At 46.4% G+C, this 17,542-nt stretch overlaps 2 protein-coding genes across 2 annotated transcripts in view; both read right to left on the reverse strand.

Annotated features, from left to right (window-relative positions):
• MRM1 (mitochondrial rRNA methyltransferase 1 homolog (S. cerevisiae)) overlaps nucleotides 1-2,823 on the reverse strand; it is a 10,603-nt gene extending 7,780 nt beyond the window's left edge. Inside the window, exon 1 of the mRNA XM_010009106.1 lies at nucleotides 2,701-2,823. Coding sequence (XP_010007408.1) covers nucleotides 2,701-2,823 — 123 coding nt within the window. The remainder of the gene's footprint in view (nucleotides 1-2,700) is intronic.
• A 1,763-nt stretch (nucleotides 2,824-4,586) lies between these two features.
• Nucleotides 4,587-12,980, reverse strand: DHRS11 (dehydrogenase/reductase (SDR family) member 11). The gene is made up of 6 exons (XM_010009047.1): nucleotides 12,775-12,980; nucleotides 7,986-8,080; nucleotides 7,413-7,542; nucleotides 6,638-6,730; nucleotides 5,922-5,987; nucleotides 4,587-4,898 (listed from the first exon to the last, which is right to left on the reverse strand). Exons 1-6 carry the CDS (start codon nucleotides 12,892-12,894, stop codon nucleotides 4,857-4,859), a joined length of 546 nt encoding a protein of 181 aa, XP_010007349.1. The 5' UTR covers nucleotides 12,895-12,980; the 3' UTR covers nucleotides 4,587-4,856.
• Between the last annotated feature and the right edge of the window lie 4,562 nt (nucleotides 12,981-17,542).

A 17,542-nucleotide genomic window follows, 5' to 3' on the forward strand; every position in this document is an offset into this window, starting at 1 on the left:
AGCGGAGCCTTCGCTCCCAGCCGGACCTCGCCCCGCAGCCCCGTGGGGGGAGTGCGGCTTTGTCCCCGGGTCACCCCCTCAGTGAGGGCTGCAAAGGTGCTGCCCCGAGTGAGGGGGAGCCGGCCCCTCCCGGCCTCCACTGACAGGGTCTTAATTAACCAGAAAACAGCTTTTAACTGCTCCATTAGGGCATCTCACAAAGACTGGGGTACAGGGCTGCATCCCACCCACCCCAGCTGAAACACCCAGGTCCAGTAACAAAAGCGTTGGTGCTTTGGAAAGCCCCGGCCCAGCCCCGGTATTTTTAATATTAATATTAATAATAAATTCGTGCTTGACTTGCAGTTACCCCAGGGAATGGGGATTTCTCTCTGACCCCATTCCCAAAGGCCGTGTGTGCTCAAGCGAGCTGTAAAGCCCCACAGACAATGGAAACTGTCCAAACAGGTTCTAATCAGCTGGAAGCGCGTTCAGAGGACATCCCGGCCTGGGCACGGTCACTGCAAGGGCTCCCGGAGCACCGGGAACTGCCACGGGGACGGCCCCTTCCCCACCTGTAACTTTACACCAGGACGCTGCTCTTCTAATTACATGATATTTTATATCTGCCTTTTAATTGCCCACATGGGTAGAAAAGGGGCAGGCAAACAGGGAACCAGCTCATTCACAGCGTTAGGTTTAGAGTTTCCAGGGGTTTATCCCTCAGGCTACAGGGGAAAAACCACAATATAATTTGAAAGGAGTTTTGCATAGAGAACGAAACATGTTTCTATTCTTTTCTATACTTAGTCTGAAGCATTGACTGACATCAGGCTTCAAAAATATAATGAAACTAGTTTTGCAGGTTCATAGAATCATAGAATGGTTTGGGTTGGAAGGAACCTTAAAGATCATCTGGTTCCAACCCCCCTGCATGGGCAGGGACACCTCCCACCAGACCAGGCTGCTCCAAGCCCCATCCAACCTGCCCTTCAACACTTCCAGGGATGGGGCAGGCACAACCTCCCTGGGCAACCTGTTCAGTGTCTCACCACCCTCATAGTGATGAACTTCCTCCTAATATCTAAGGATGAGGGAGAGGGCAAGGAATGATGTCTCCAGCAGTCCCTAGGTTCAGAGATCTTAAGCAAAATCATCTTTTTCCCGCTGCTGACCAGAGCCAACTGCTCATGGTTTCTACCCCTGAAAAAATGAGAGCAGAGACTAGTTCCCTGAGATCACATCATCTGCCAGATTAAACTGCTGTATCTCCAGCAAACATGTTAACACAACTGATAATATATATTATATACAACAACAACAAAGCACAAGAATAGGAAAAAAACATTATTTTAATTCTACAAATGCTCTCTACCTGTTTACAAGTTATCCAAAATATTTGCCTCAAATCCAGCAAGGGCAGCCAATTCAGCTATTCAACTTATTTGCAAAAACCTTGTATGTCAATGACAGCAAACCTGAGCTCAGTGCCTCTGTGCTCTGACAAGCTGAAAGGGGCTTGGGGAACAAAAACACCTTCAGTTAACAACGATAACCTTGCTTGGAAGCAACCACAAGAGACTGAAAGAGCTCAATATCCACATCCAAGTAGCAGCAGCAGCTCATCCCTTGCATAGTTTAGTCAAACCCAGCCGTTCCCAGCAGCCTACCTGGGGATTTCAGGGAACCCCTGAGGAGTGTGGCTTCATTTGAACAAGGATGTGTGAGTCCAGCCTCCACCCGTTATCTGCGAGACAACTGGATGCTGTTCTGCTCTAGAAAGCAATTACGGTTTTTTCTTGTGAAGAACCAAAACCACACGTTTCTGTTTGAACTCTTCACACAAGAAAGGTTTAGCTGCAAACAGTGAAAAGGAGGTTATAACACAAAAATGTCAATCTACACAACAAAAGAACCACAGTGTGCCTCTCTTTTTATTCTTTATTTTACAGTTCACAATTAGAAACCTACTGATAAGTTACACAGTTCACCCTCCTGGTTGGGGTTTTAATTGCCTCCAGGTCGTGCTGCCATTCCCATCTCATCCCAGGAAGATGACTCAAGGTGCCACCAGGTTACACGAGGCAGAGTGGCCAAACAACCCAGACCAAACCACTCCACAGGCCACACTTCTCACGGGAATTCCCTTTGTTATTGCCGTTCCAGGTCTGGATGTCTCACAAGCAATAAGAGGTTGGATATAATTTTTGAGGTTATTTATAGACTTGCAAATGTTACAAATGTTCCTGGAGAAAAAAAAAAACCAAACCAAAATTCCAGGGCTGCAGGTTAGTCAGGTTGTATTTGCAGGGAGCAACTACCCAGACTGGTGCTTTTTCAAGGCCATACATCTTAAGCAATTCTCTCCAAAGCCTTTTATAGAGCAGAGATAAGTTTGGTCCCTCCTCAGCCATGCATTGCCACATCTGCTTAACTTTGTACACAGTTGTGGCCACCAATTCAGGTATTTTCACCAGTGGTGCTCACAACCCTGCTGGTTTTTTCTCCTCTTAAGTTCCTAATTTCTCATTTTTTATTTTTTTTTGGCCTCCAGCTCCTCATTCAACCATCTTCTCTAAGATGGCACACAGCACGTCTGCTGAGTTTCAACAAGCTCCTCCAAAAGAAACTACAGAGAACACCAGGAGTTTTCATACCAAGTCTAGCTGAACATTGCAGGGGCATTCTAAAAAAGCACAGTAGTGCTTGAGCCTTCCTTACCCAGGTGCTTCCAAATTGAGCACGGAGACTGAAGAACTTTTCCAGCTGGCTCAGGCTCTCTGCTGCCGTGAGGATCGCTGGCTGCATGAAGACCTGGACTGGCCACTCCCTGCAGGACACCATCTAACCCAAAGCTGTGGGAGAAACCAAGCTCTGTGCAAAGAACCCACACAAAGCAACATGGTTTAACAGTGGTGCGAGACTGCATTTCACCCACAGTAAGTTAAAAGGCCAAACCCAAAGATGAGGCTGTGTGTAGTTGCCAGCAGAAACCCCTGCCAGATGAGGAATGCACAGAACACACCATGAGTGTGTATTTATAAAGAAAAAAAAAAGGGGGGCAAATTGCCTTTGTTCTGCCATTACAAAGGAATGTTTTACCAGCTTTCTCCTTGTATCCTTCTACGGTTGTTCACCTTTGGCACAAGGAATTCTACATATAACAAGATTTAATTAATAATAATACTTCATATCAACACTCAGCACTTACATAGCGCTTCTCAAACTCAAAGTGCTTTACAAAAGTTTGTGAGTCCTCACAACACCCCTGTGAGGTAGGTAAGTATTATTATCCCCATTTTACAGATGGGGAAACTGAGGCAGAGAGGTAAAGTGACTTGCCCAAGGCTTCATAGGGAGTTGAAACTCACAATGTAGTGGCCCAATTCTGGTCTCCCTTGTGGTGGTGTAACACAGATAACTCCCACAGAGCTATAGTGGTGTAAGCAAAACAACCCAACCCAAGCTTCTCTGGCTCCCAATCCCCTGCTCCAATTGACTGACCATACCTGCTCCACCTCAACCAACAGTCAACAGTTCACCTTCTGAAACACTACAGAAAGTCCAGAGTACCGCAGGAGCAAGTCTGAAACCTTAAGGCAACATAAATGTTAACAGCTCCATAGCTCTGCAGCAAGTTGGACCAAACACAGACATATTTCTGCCACACTGCAAGAGTCTTAAGACAACTCAAGTGGTTTCCAGCCCTGCATGTAGCAGCTTTGAGACTGATTCTCTTCTCCCCCAAGTTAGAACAAATCCGGAGCAAGACAAAAGGGGGCTGCACCAGTGTAGAACTAGTACAAGATCTGAACCAGACCTTTTACCTGCTGCTTCATAAGTAAATGCCCCTACTAATATCTTTTCATTTTGGACAGCTTCAGCATGGTTTCATTTCACTCTCACTCTCTCTCTCTCTCTCTGAGTTTGTATCTTTGCATATAAACAAACTTTCAACATTTCCAGCTCATCAGCACCAGCATTTAACAGCATCTTTCTAAGACCAACCAGTACTTCCAAAAAAGTGTCAATGCATGCAAATATCACATAGAAAAACATCAAGAGTGCTGGGAGATGATACCAAGGATAGAGGTGATCACAAGACAGCACACATTTAGTTTTTATCAAAAATACCAAACAACTCACTCTTACTGGAACTATGCCACTTAGATGATCATTCTAACCTGCAGAAGCACAGGTACTTTTTCTCCAACTATTTACCTACCTACCTAGAAAGAAATAGAAATAGCAAGCACACACGTTTATACTTCCTCAGACTTGGCAGGCATGATTCATGTGAATGGGAAAGGAGGGTTTGGGAAGGTGGGTGAGATTGTACACTGGGTTTAGGGTAGCAGAGTATGAAAGAAGTAGAAAATATCACATGCATCTACCATCAGTAATCAATCTGATGAAAATAAACCAAAAAAAATAGATGGATTCATGTATGACATCCACTGGAAATCTCAAACCCTAAGTACACTGAAGCTGGCAAACATCTTGTGCCCCTTCACCTTTGTCCAGACACATTGCCAGCAAATAAGATCAAACAAACCTCAAAAAGAAAGCATAAAGAAGAATAAACCAGCCTGGAGACAACAATCTTCCACAAACCACTTCCCTGCATTATTTTCAAACACGTTTTACTCTTCAGCAGTTTCAGAAAGGAGTGGGGGAGAAAAGAGACCCACTACTATTTTTTTTTAAAACTGGCTCAGCACCAGCACCAGCTCAGAGAGAGGGAGAGAAAAATAATTCTTCAAACATGATCCTTGGTACTTGATTACAATGTTGCTAGCCAGCCAACGAAACCCTAAATTGCCAGAGGGTTCGAAGTGGAGTGGATACAGGGTGCTGCTCAGAGTCCTCTTCAGTTGCTATGATATCTGCTCCGTGGGCCTCATCTGTATATCTCCAATCTGCAAAAGACCAACATAGGATTTTACTGGAGCACGGAATTCCATTTTCCATCCTGCACTGGGCACTTACATGCTGCACTATTACAGTGGCAAGCTTGCACATGAAGAAGGCCCCTGTGACTAGAAATGAGGCTGCTTATCTGAGAGATTGGAAAGAACTAAAGGTGAATGTGACCGCTCTGCCTGTGGCGGAAGGGATCAAAGCACAACCATGCGCAGAAACCAGAGCAAGATGACACTGATTGCAAACGCGCATGGTTCAAGTCTTTAGTTTGATCCTGCTCAAGGAGGGTCAAGCAGAAGCACTGCTTGATCAGCCACGGGTAGGACTTTTTATCCTCTTAAGGAGGCCAGCTATCACTCCTGATCCAATGTCAAGATGGCTGTGTCTTGCTCCATGAGAGCAGAGTTCACACAAGGGGCTGCTCAGTCTCTCATGATCAAAGTTTGCTTTTGCAACAGGAACTTTTATGTTGCATATACTAAACTTTGACACTGCTCCTGCCTCCAGATCAAAGCTGGTGACTTATTTCTTGTTTCACAGGAGGGAAGTCCCTCTGACAGCACAAGCACCTCACACCACCCTTGGGGAGGTGCACAGCACTTGGCAGGATCAGGCTCAACATGTCATCTGGCAACTGGTAGGATCTGACCCTGCTGCAGGACTTTCAGCAAATCTCAGATGGCATAAAAAAAACCCCACAAAACAAAAAAAAAAACCCAAAAAACCAACAGGGGGCAAAACATGCCCATATCTCTCTTGTTCTTTCCCCTGCCTTGCACAGTCCTTCTCTGGGGTCAGAGCAGCCTGTGCAGGATCCGCAGGGCTGTGAGCAGCACAATCCCACAGTTGCCATAAGGGAAGTGTAAGCAAACGTGATTGCTGCTAATCCCAGCTTGGGCTCTGCTAAGCACAGAGCTGATACAGCAGCTGCAGCCCTGATTAGCAAACGTCAGGGCAGCAGTTGCCCTCTCTGCCTTCAGGCACCCACCCCAGAGTCCTCCAACCCAACCACAGCCTACCTGTACATGAGGTGGGGCACTGAGGACATATATGACAGCATTAGCCATATCTTCAGCTTTAAGACACTGGAAAGACAGGAAAGAGATTCTTAGTCAAAGGGCATCCCAGGAAGTTAGCCATAAGATGACTTCTTTCCTAACCATCAACGAGTCTCAACAGTATCATTGGGGCATGTCAGAAAGATGCAAGCAAGCAGGAAAACAATCCATTACAAATTTAACAAAGGATGTGTCTGGTGCTGGTAATTCTCCATTTGCTGTGAATAATCTTACTACTGGCACAGTAATTCTGCCAGGTCAGGCACTGTCATCCTTATCAAAAATTACCACAGGAGCACAAGAAATCCTGCACTAGCCACCTGTAAGACAGCATGCTCTCACATTTCTTCTTGTGCAAACATGTTAGCTTATTACATTTTCCCTTCAATAAAGAAGTCATTGACTGCCAAATGTCATAGCTGATTGATATTTATTTACAGGAACATCAAAATAAAAGGAAAAATATAGGGTGTTGGAAACTGAATGCAAGTCTACACAGTATGTAAGTATCAGTGCAAATACTGAGGTCTGAGTGCCGAAACTTTGGGGACGCTGATTACATCCTGGAAAGCACTGGGCACTCTGCAGAACTAGTTCCTTGTGGTATTAGCCAGAAGAAAGACTGATAAACTATAGCCAGAGCCACTTTCCTGTGTTTCCATTCCTCCATGTCCTACCCGAATGCTCTCATAGGTTGCAGCAGCTCTTTCAGGGTCATTATCATGAAGTTTAAAAGCAAAGCCTGTTTCCACCAGTCCTGGAGATATACACTGGAAAAAAGCAGAGCACATCCTAATAGGATTTGTAATTCCCTTTCAGCAAAAAGATTAAAAAAAAAAAAAAAAAAAGAGAAAACATTTTTTAGCTCCAATAAAGCCAAAAAAACCCAGGCCCCCAGCCCTTTTCTACTGTTCTCCTTCCCAAACCTTTTTTTAGGGGAATAGTTTAAGAGAGCAGGCTTCGCCTTAGTGACTGTTGTGACAGGTACCTCTGGGGACCCACTGATGGGTATGTCCCTCTTCATGTCCCAAGGGGACAGAGAAGCAGAAAAAATAATGGAAAAGCTTGCAATACCAATTAACTTCTGGACACATCACTTCTGAGACGCAAGCTCTGCACAAGCACAAACAGGCCAGCTGACTGACTCCCTCTGCTATCATGAGCCCCCCTTGCTCCTGGACAAGCAACTGCCCACTTCATGCACCCAAAAAGTTTATTCCCTGACACAGCTCATTGCTGATGTGCCTTCTGCTTCCCAGTCTCTCTGTGCCTGGGAAAGAGAGGTGTCCAGAGACAGTTGGCCACAGGGCTTGAAAGTTCCTGGTGTGCCAACTGCTATTTTTGCATTGCCTTGCCTGTTTTCCAAAGAGATATCTTTTGTCCCATAAAGCCTGCCAGCTCTCTACCACCCACAAAAAGAAGAGAGAGAGGAAGAGAGCCCCCAGTACTCACTGTAGCTCGTATGTGGGTCTTTGCTTCTCTGAGTTCTTGCCTCAGCCCCTCTGTGAGGGCTGTGACTGCGTACTTGGTGGCACTGTAAAAATGCACCACCGACTGTGGCACAACGCTGTGGCCATTCATGCTGAGGAGAGAGCAGAAAGGAAAGTCCTGAGAGGTGGGGAGGCAAGCAGAGTCCTGAGAAGGAACCAACAGGGTGGTAAGCCACCGTAATCAACACAGAAAGAGAGGATTACATGGTGGCTACGTGTGGAATTCCCCTCCCCTGCTTGCATACAACTCGACACAGCTGTTTTCTGGAGCTGGTCAAGAAGTTCCAGTCTTCAACTGCTTTGCCCCATCACAAGTTGGCATTATCCTTTTCTCCCGGGTTTGATTTTTCTTGACTTCAGATTAGCAGAGGTTAAAAAAGAAGTGTCTTGAAAATCAACCATTGCAATCCTTGGAAAGCCCCTCATTGGGCACCATCAACCCATTCCAAGGCTACAGCTCCACCATCCAAATCCTCTCTGCAAGGAGGAAAGGAAGAAGCACCCGTGGTTAATCCCACATTTTCCCCTTGCATACCTGTTAATGTTAATAATATGCCCATCATCAATGTTCCTCTCTTTCATGGACTGGTAGGCCTCTCGGGTGCAGATGCTCACAGCCATCACATTGACCTGAGGGAAAAGAAGCAGACATTAAGACCAGCAGCCCTGCCTGGAACCCTTGGAATTGCCCCCCGCATGCCTGAAGCCGGGGACGCAGGTTATTCTCCAACCTACGGCAATTCCTGCAAACGCCCACAGAGGGAAATGCACAAACACACATCACTCACCTCCCATCACGCTGCAGGAACAAAGGGGTTGGGTGGGGGAGGCACAGATACCCCATTTTGTGAGGCAGCCTTGGCCTCTGCCAGAAATAAACAGGCTTAATTGTTTCACAGACAAGAGAGAGGGTAGACAAGAAGGTAAGAGGGAGCAAACCCACTTCCCCACAGTCAGCACTCTGTCCAGGAGACAAAGCTGTTTATTTTGTCCAGCACTGAGCACACTGGAGTTTGGGCAGCTGATAGGACTCCATCAGCAGGTAATTAGGTCAGCTAGTTAATGAGGAAATCCTCAGGTATTGCCTGTCAGAGGGCCAGGTGCTCAGAGATGCTGCAAACCACGTGGCCAGCAAAGCGCTTCCTGGGCACAAATGAAGCCAAAGGTCACATCATACCATGGACAGGGCCAGAGTAGGCAAGCAACCCTGCAGATATGAAAGCCACTGATCTGCCACATTGTCTGCTGACATGAGGGTTTTTGGATTTCACAGCAAGAAGATCAAGGAAAGTGGGAACAACCCACTCCAGTCTGATGTATTAACCAAGTCCTTTCAGACACAGATCTTGGCACCAGTTAGTATATAAATCCTTCAAGACAAACAACATCCCTGTGTTCCTGCCCCTGGACACTGAACCCACCAGGCACTGCATCTTTGGTGGCTCCACTCCATCTCTGTAGGCCACTAGAGGGTAACATGAGCCCAGAGCCAGAGCCTGGGCTCCAACGATGTGACTCACACTGAGCAATGCTTCCTTGCGTGGGTAGAGTTACAACATTTTCACAACTACTGGCAAAGCAAGATACTACTCAACAGCCACATGGGAAAGTCCAGAGCCTGTATGATAAGACACTCTGGTACAACAAAACAACTGGCTGGAAGGTAGCTGAGCTGGGACTGCCTTGCTGCCTTTTCCCAATAACACCCACAGGATTTTGGGGTGAAATCCCATTTCAAAACACAATACAGGCACTCAAGACCCTAAAAAAAAATGCCTTGAAAATAAGCAAGTCTTAGGGCTGTATCACCGTGAAACACAATTTAAAGGCTGTTGTTACAAATACCCAGGCAAGATGGTTTTCACCCTCATTCCTATTTTAAGAACAAGAGGTTCAAAGGTCCCTTAGCAAAGACAGCCAGCACATCTGTGCTCTGCCTCTGCACAGCTTGCTGCACCAGGCAGCCCGCCTGTGGCTGCCGCCTGTGTGTGCTAACGCAACAGAAACAATGCAGGCACATTTTCCAGTAATTAATGAGTTCCAATTGCCAGGTTGGGAGAACATAAAAGATCCTGTTCCTGAAGTGCTGAGCCTTTCGCTTCCCAGAATCAGCCTTTTCTAAAGCATCAAAGTGAGTATCTCAGCTCCTAAGCACATATAAAAATGCAGGTTACAGAAAACCTATCTCTGCACAGATGGTACAGAAAAGCAAGAACAAACTCATTTAGTGTCTAGAGGAGCAAGAAAATGTGTGCTGCAGTCCTTTGTGCCTTGAACAGTGCAAATGGAAAGTTCAGCTTCAATTCCTGGCAGTAAAGGTCAGTAGGTAAAACGTGAAGGAGCTGTTAAAATCCCAGAGCCTGGAGTCAGTGTGTACACAGCACCCAGCCCCGGCTGCTCCCGCACACATCACGGATGGCTGGAGGACTTTGCTCCAGCCCTGTGTCAAGCACCAACTCTCAAACTAGTAGAAAGAAAAAGGGGGAAGCTGTGAACTAAAAGGTGATGGGCTCAGGTCCTGCCTGCAGTAGTACACTTTCCCCTGGCACACAGGGAATCCTCCGTCTGGCAGCGCTGGGCTCTGTGCTGCTGCACAGCGATGGAGAGGTGAATTCCCACATGAGACTCCTGCAGCCTGGGGAGATTCAGCTTCCCCTAGGGAACAAATACCAGACAATAAGGAACCAAAATATTTTTAAAAAAAGAGAAGGAATATATAAAAGATAAACACGATTTCAACTGTTGGATGTACAGCAAGAAATTTTATGGAATATGTCTAGTAAGAGGGGAGCCTGGAAGGAGACAGAGCCTTGAAGCTCATAAAAAAATGTATGGAAACAAAAATCAATTTACCAAAAAGAAAAAAATGCCTTTAATTTAAGGCCCTAATGCCTCCTACATCAATAGATCTATGGCTGTTTAGAAACTTCTCCTGTCTTGCAACATTGAAGGACACAGAAACTCTCCAACAGCATCTCAAACCCTGCTGCTCTGAAACACGTTTCTCCAAGGGACCTTTGGAAGAAGCCTCCCCACTCCCGCTCAGCTCTGCAAAACCCAGTGACCCATGAAAGATGCTGGCAACCTTCCTCTGTCCTGACCCTCCAAGAGTTTCAGAGGATGCAGGACAAATGAGTCTGGAGAATGTTTCCCTGGGGCTGGTGAACCAGAGCAGGGAGAGCTGGCACTGCTGATGCCTCCCAAACTCCACTGCCATGGAACGCTCAGAGAGCAAGATTCGCAAGCTGGGAGGTCACAGCCACAAAACTGAGGAGACAGAGCAAAATTAAAATCCCTGAGCTATGTGTACTGCTTACCAACAGGCTAAAAAGCAAAACCCAGGCTTGTCAGGCTGCCTAGACTGAGGTAGGTGAAGCATTTGGCTATGGAGGGTCCCAGGGCTTCACCTTCACATTAAAGGTGTGACTGTTATCCAGACAATTACACACAAGGCAAGCTCAAACTCACCAGCTGCCTGTCAGTAAATGAAGACAGCTTGGGTGTCTAAGACTGTTCCCAGCGCTACAACAGTATTTTTGACAAGCAAATGAGAGCAGGTATAGCCATACAGATCACTTCTGGGAATAAAATATTCCCACAGCCTGGTTTCCTAATGCTGCTTTTGTAGAGCCATCAACCTGCCTCTCCTCCCACCCCATCTGTCACCCCAAAGCAGCTCCAAAGGATGCAGACAGCAGCACCCATACACAGGGGACCCCACAGGCTTCCAAACCCCAGGTCAGACCACTGTAAATGCCAATAGAGAAGCATCTTCTACAGAACAATCCCAGTTCCAAAATCCCACCTGAGCAGCCAGGGAAGGGAGCATGGAGAGAGGAAGAGCCTTCAGGTGGCAAAAGCCACGTGTTCCCCCAGCTGCCCAGCTTAGAAAGAACAAAAGGTCAAAAGAACACAGAGAAACGGGTGCGAGGGACACGCAGCACCCACAGAGGCATCCACACAAGACTCAACAACAACAACCAGGACAAGAAGTGTACAAGGGACAGGAGACCCGCAGGGCCAGGCTTGCAGCAAGACAACACTGGTAAGTCCCCTGCTATACACCAGCTCAGCCTTGGCTACACTTCACTTAATTTTCTTTAAAGACTCTATGGCAACCAGGGATGGGGAGATGTGGCTGTCAGTGACCCAGGCTGAGCAACCCACAAAAGCCTGGCTGGGCAGACAAAGCTGAGCTGAGCTTGCTTTGGCTGTAGTGACAGCAGCCAGCAGACTGGCCAAATCCTAACAAGAACTTAATTAGCCAGGATATGGCAGCTCTTGCCCTGGCAGCAGGAGTCCGAGGCCTCGATGTACCTCTCCGTTTTGCTTTACACAGGCCCTGAATCTGCTGTTGGATGAACAGCCACTGCCTGCTGCAGGAGCCAACCGATCCCAACTCACTCCACTGGCAGAGGAGGTAGCCCTGACCCTACTACAGCTTTGAGCAGCTTTTCCAATGCACATGTCTCTTCCTTCACTAGGACAAGTTCCCAGAGCTGCTGCTGGTGCTACAGAGTTTATTGAAAGCTATGAGTTCAGACTATTGCTCCTAGGAGGTTAACACTAAAGAATTTAGTACCAGAGGGGAAAATCACCTTTGTGAAAAGCTCCTGTTTCAGCATCTCCCCAGCCAGAGCTGCAGAAAGGCCAGTACAACAGGACCATTGCAAGGGCACACAAACTGGCTGAGGATCCTGCAGCTCTGCCTGCCACTGCTATGTTCAGAAAAGTGCCATCACATAATGAAAAATGATGGAGAAGTCCCAAAAAGATGTCCAGCAGCACCTCAGGACACCAGCACCCAGGGAAAAGCACTGGTAGCACAGACCATTCACAGGAACTCCCAGTTCAGCATCTTCATTTGCCTCATTCACATCCAGCTTTAACCAGATTATGGACAGAAAACTAAGCTACAAAGACAAAAAGCATTACAGCTTTTTAAGCCAAAAAGAATCTCCCCACTTTACAACCCACTCCTACAACTGACAGGATTAGCTACAAAAGCCAGTACTTGGCATTCAATTTCCTATTTTATTGAAGGAAAAATTTGAGGCTCATCACTCTTTAGAAAGCCATTGAGCTAAAGGAAAAAATGCTGCTGAAACTTAAGTGTTTTCATACTCCAAGGTGAAGGTATGTGGCTCAGAAGTGCGAGATGTCTTTCCACCTCCCAATCAGCAAACCCGGGCCATGTCAGAACCAGATGGGAAGCTGGTCCTCAGCTCTGCACATGTGAAATAAGCAGATAAGGACAATGGTGCTGCTGGCCAGATGAAATAAAAATCTAGCCCAGTTTCTGCTCTCTTAGAGACAGTACTCACGTCTATCATGGTCCTCCAGCCCTCTGTCTTCCCTGAGAGCAGGGGCTCTGGGCGAGCCAGCCCTGCATTGTTGATGCAGACATCAACTCCTTGATGAAGGGTCTTGATGGCTGAGAACATGGACAGGATCTCCTCTTCGTTGGAGAGATCACACTTGTATGGAATGAGGGTCCCCCGATAGCCAGCACTCTGGCATTCAGCTGCCAATTTCTAGGGAAGAGAGGGGAAAGAAGAAAACAGCCATCAGCCTCCTCTCCTTCTGGAGCAGCTTATCAAGACACATGCATAAAAACACACCCCAGGGTTAACAAAACAATGGCAGCTTCCTGGCGAGCTTGTCTCAAGAGCAGGTGCTGGGGAAGAATCATTGTAAATGCTAATTAAGAAAAAGAAATATCGATACACATGAGAGTCTAAGCCCTTCAGCCTTTACATTATTAAACTTGAGGACACACTCTGTGCTCATCCATCACCCCAGGCAATACAGGTCAAGGTGAGCAGGGGCTGGCAAAATACAAATAAATACTGCTACAGCACCAGGCTGCAGGTATGCCCCACTGATGAAGGATGCAGCAATCACATGCCTAGCAATTCCTCATTAGCCATTACCAACAATTATTCCAAGCATCCAGATCTTTTAGAAGACTAAATAATATAAAGCAAATAAAAGGCCAAGAGCTGCTGCTGCCTGCCTGTGTTAACGATGCAGCCGCCACAGCACCACATCCTCTGGAGGATGCCCTTTACCCCCTGACGCTAATGAGAAGCAGCATCTCATCTCTGATGTGTCACATAAGGGACAGCGACAGCTTCCAGAACAGGGTGAGAGCCACGTGATGTCTGGTTTCTGCAGAGAGATGGACTCTGGCTACAGACGTCCACCAAATCACTCCAAAACCATCGCCCATGGCTGTTTCACCAATGTGACATTTCAGACGGTGCAATAAGGCTGCTCTCCTGCCAGAGGCAGCTTTCCCACTCCTCTCGGCTCCTCCCTGCATACCAAGCCTGTAATTCACAGCCAGTTATAAAAGGATGAGCAAGACTGGAAGCAGAGAACAGCAGAACATGCAGGCAGCTGTTGAACATCCCGTCCTCAGCCAAGCACCTGCCCTGGAGCTCACCCAGCCTCAGCCAGAAACAAGGACATGAAAGCCAGACCACCACAAGACACCCAGGACCACACAAAACACCACCAGAAAGCTCACGCTAGAGGAATGCTGACTTTTTTCTTGCTATGAGGAACACTGTTATCTCCCAGACTGGCCCATCCCCTCCTGGTCCTCCAGGACAATGCTTGGAGAAATTTCTACATCTTGGAGAAAGCAGATGCTGAAATCAGCCCCGCCATCTGTACCAACACAGCGAGGAGCGAGGAGAGCCATGCTGGCCTCAGACATATCTCACTCTAATGAAAGAAGTGACAAACCAGAGCACTGAAGGTGTTTTTCTCCCAGGGGAAGCTAGCAAGTCCTGGGGTCTCCAGCAAGTCACAGGGTCCCCTGTCCCTTTCACTGAGTTGAGTTGGTCTTTTTGGAAGCTGCTGCAGGGACAGACTTGTCCCCCAAAACTTTCTGATTCACATTTCACAGCAATCCACAGCTTTCACAGACAACAAGCTGAAGCTAGCCCAGGTCTAAGGCTCTGTTCCAAGAGCCAGTCTCCTTTCTGAGTACCACTTCAGTAAAGGCATTGCAGTAACACAAGAATAATTATTATTGCTCTCACAGCATCAAGCAAGAAGGGGACGGACATGCTGAGCTCAGCCTGGAGATCAATACATCCCAACAGCACTATGCTCCCTGGAGAGCTCTGCTTGGGCTGAGATAGACAGTTTTTCTGCCCAATGGAGAACAAAGGTGCCCCTGAGACTGACTCATGCCTCTCTGTACCCTCCCAGGACTGGTTTCACTTTGCTGTACATGCAGTCTTGTTGATTATGTGCTGATAATAGCAGAAAAATATATACTTTTTAAAGATGAGAGCACACACTTGAGAAAAGAGTTGGGGGAAAAAATCTGCAAGAATAGCATTTCGAAAGCTGAAAGCAGTACGAAGGGCTGCTAGAAGGTGCTAGACCACTCCAGGGATGGATAGAAAAGGGGAAAACAGGAAAGGGGTTCTCAGCCACATTCTTCATAACCTGGCACCAAGGTGACAGCTTCAGACCTCTCTTCATCCTACTGCCCAATCTCAAGCACTCCACTAAAGGATCTATCCCTTTCAGTATTTGCTTGTAAAGTACCACAGCTCATGTCTGGCACTTTTTCTTCCTTGTTCACCAGGTTATGGCCAGGAGCATGATCTTAATTTGGTCTTGGAAGAGGGCTGGTGTCCTGGCACCTCCCGCAGTTGCCAGATCACATTTACTTTGCTTGAACAAGACCTGGGTTGAATTATCTTTCCAGTGGTGCTTCCAATTTTCAAGGCTGGTGCTGGTGCTCATCGTAGGTAAAGCAGGGTGCTATCTTTCAAAGTCAGTTGTACTCACATGCAGAAGGAAAAACTGGACACCCATCACATCCTGAGGCTGAGCATCCCAGAGCTGCAGGGAGGAAAGTTTGCAGCTCACAGCAGGAACCAGTCCAGCCAAACTCACCGTGCTGAACTGTAATCAAGCAACGCCAAAACTTTAAAAAGATAAGAAAAAGAAGCACAAGGGATTGGGATGAATCTCCCAAAAGAGGCTTTGTGCCAGGAGAGTTGGCTGGAAGGAAGGAAGGCCCATCAGCATGGACAGGAAAGGAAAGACAAGCTCATCTACAGCTGAGAGGGAAACGCTGTCTTTAATATCTCCATCTCCATGTTCAGCTGTCACCTCTCGCTACTCAGTGAAACCTTTCACTGTTCAGTACAGCTCCTTGATGGAGGCAGACAGGGTCTAAACACCACAGGCTGCAGCAAAGCAATGACCCAGCATTCACTCAGATGAAAGAACAGATGAAACAAGGGGTGCTCAGGGCAGCAGTGGCTGTCATGGTGGAGCTGCCCATCCTGTTTTCCCAGTCAATCTCCTTAGCTTATGCCTTAGATACACCAAGAAAAAGCTCCTTCTCACTCAAAGAAAGGCTTCTCTGCCACAACTGACCAGAGAAATCAAGTATCTCTCAAGATCCTTTTCTAGTCTGGTGTCTCACTGCTTCAAATGAGACTCAGAATGGATCCTTTCATCTCTCAGGCTACACTTGAGTTAACAAATTCTCTTTGAAAATGAAGCGCTGAACACCACTGACATCCAGGCAGAGCTGAATGTGCTTCATCCATCTATAGATAAAGAGTCATCACAGGCTCTTCAAAGAAACATCAACTGTGAGCAAGTTTGCAAAAAAGACTTAAGTTAAGCAATTCTCTAAATTAGGGAGCTTGCAGTATTTTTTCAGTGTCTGTTAGATTACTCAATGAATGCTCATTCCACTTTAGGCACACAGCACATACAGGGAGAAAGAGAAAAAAAAAAGTTGCTTTTCCAGATTTCATAAGCAATTTGAAAGCAACTACCTAATGCCACGGCAAAACAGACCAAGGCCAGTATTCATCCAGCAGCTGGAGACGAAGATTTAACATGGGACCTGAGCACCTCTGTACCACACTTATCACTGGATGCTTGGAAATGGACAGCCATGTGCTACAGCTACGGGTACAAACTGGGATAATGCAACATAAAGAAGAAACAGATACCATAGGTGTTAAAATGTTTAACTTAGAGCCATGCACTGCCTTGGAAGCAAGCCTTCACCCCTGTAATTCTGATACATTACCCAGCATGAATACAGGCAGGTTCTACAACACACCTCCTTTCCACAAAGGGCATCTCAGCTCTTTGTGTGTTGAAATTAAAAAAAAAAAAAAAACACAAAAAAACCAAAACCAACCAACCACCTAGTACCTACTGGCATATAAGACAAAGAAGAAGACCTGGTCATGCTGCTTACTGTATACTATTAGTTGCTTTTAGAGGTCTAAAAGGATGCCTCACATTTATGGGCCATTTTCCACATGTTAAGAACACATCAGTTCTCTCAAGAAGGGGTTAATGCTCTCTGTGGATTTGGTCCTGGTAAAATGGTTTAACAAAACTAATTGATATAAACATTTAAAGGGACTCCTAATGGGAGGAAAAAGAAGAGTCAGGTAGGGCTTTATTTGGCAAACCATCCTATTAACTTCAGACACATTTAGTTCAGAGAGATTAAAGCCAGAAGAAACCATTAGGTAATTTTTAATCTAGCCTGCCATTCATCAGAGGTACTTGCATCCTACCGATTTAGCTTATGCCTAAATACATAGCTGAACCCAGAAACAGACTGGAAAGGAACTGAAGTCACCCCAATTACTTTTTCTATCTGAAGGAAATGAAGGAGAAAAATCCTAACGAGCAGCATCACAGTTGTGAAAGAAAACTGGGGGCTTACAAATCCTTTCATTTTACTGATTGGCAAGTTTGAAGCTTCTTTTAATTATGAGTTAATACCACTGCAACAGCATAATAGAGGAAGAGATATACAGGGAATAAAGCACCAGACTGGGGTTTATTTCTGTAGTGTGCTCTGTGACCCTGGGCAAGATTCAGAGCTCTTTCCCCATCTGTACAATGGAGATAATCACATTGAGCCCCTTCCTAGCACTGCTGGGTACCTGAGGCTTTATTGCCTGCTTATGATCCAAGGATGAATATTACATTCCTTCCAGTTCCTTTTGCCTGGCTCTGGGTGCCCAGACAGGGCCTCCATGGGAATCTAAAAGGAGCTCTCAAATGAATAAAAAAATA

This window comes from Chaetura pelagica, unplaced genomic scaffold (genome assembly GCF_000747805.2).
Source record: "Chaetura pelagica isolate M959 unplaced genomic scaffold, ChaPel_1.0 scaffold72, whole genome shotgun sequence".
Classification (NCBI taxonomy): domain Eukaryota; kingdom Metazoa; phylum Chordata; class Aves; order Apodiformes; family Apodidae; genus Chaetura; species Chaetura pelagica.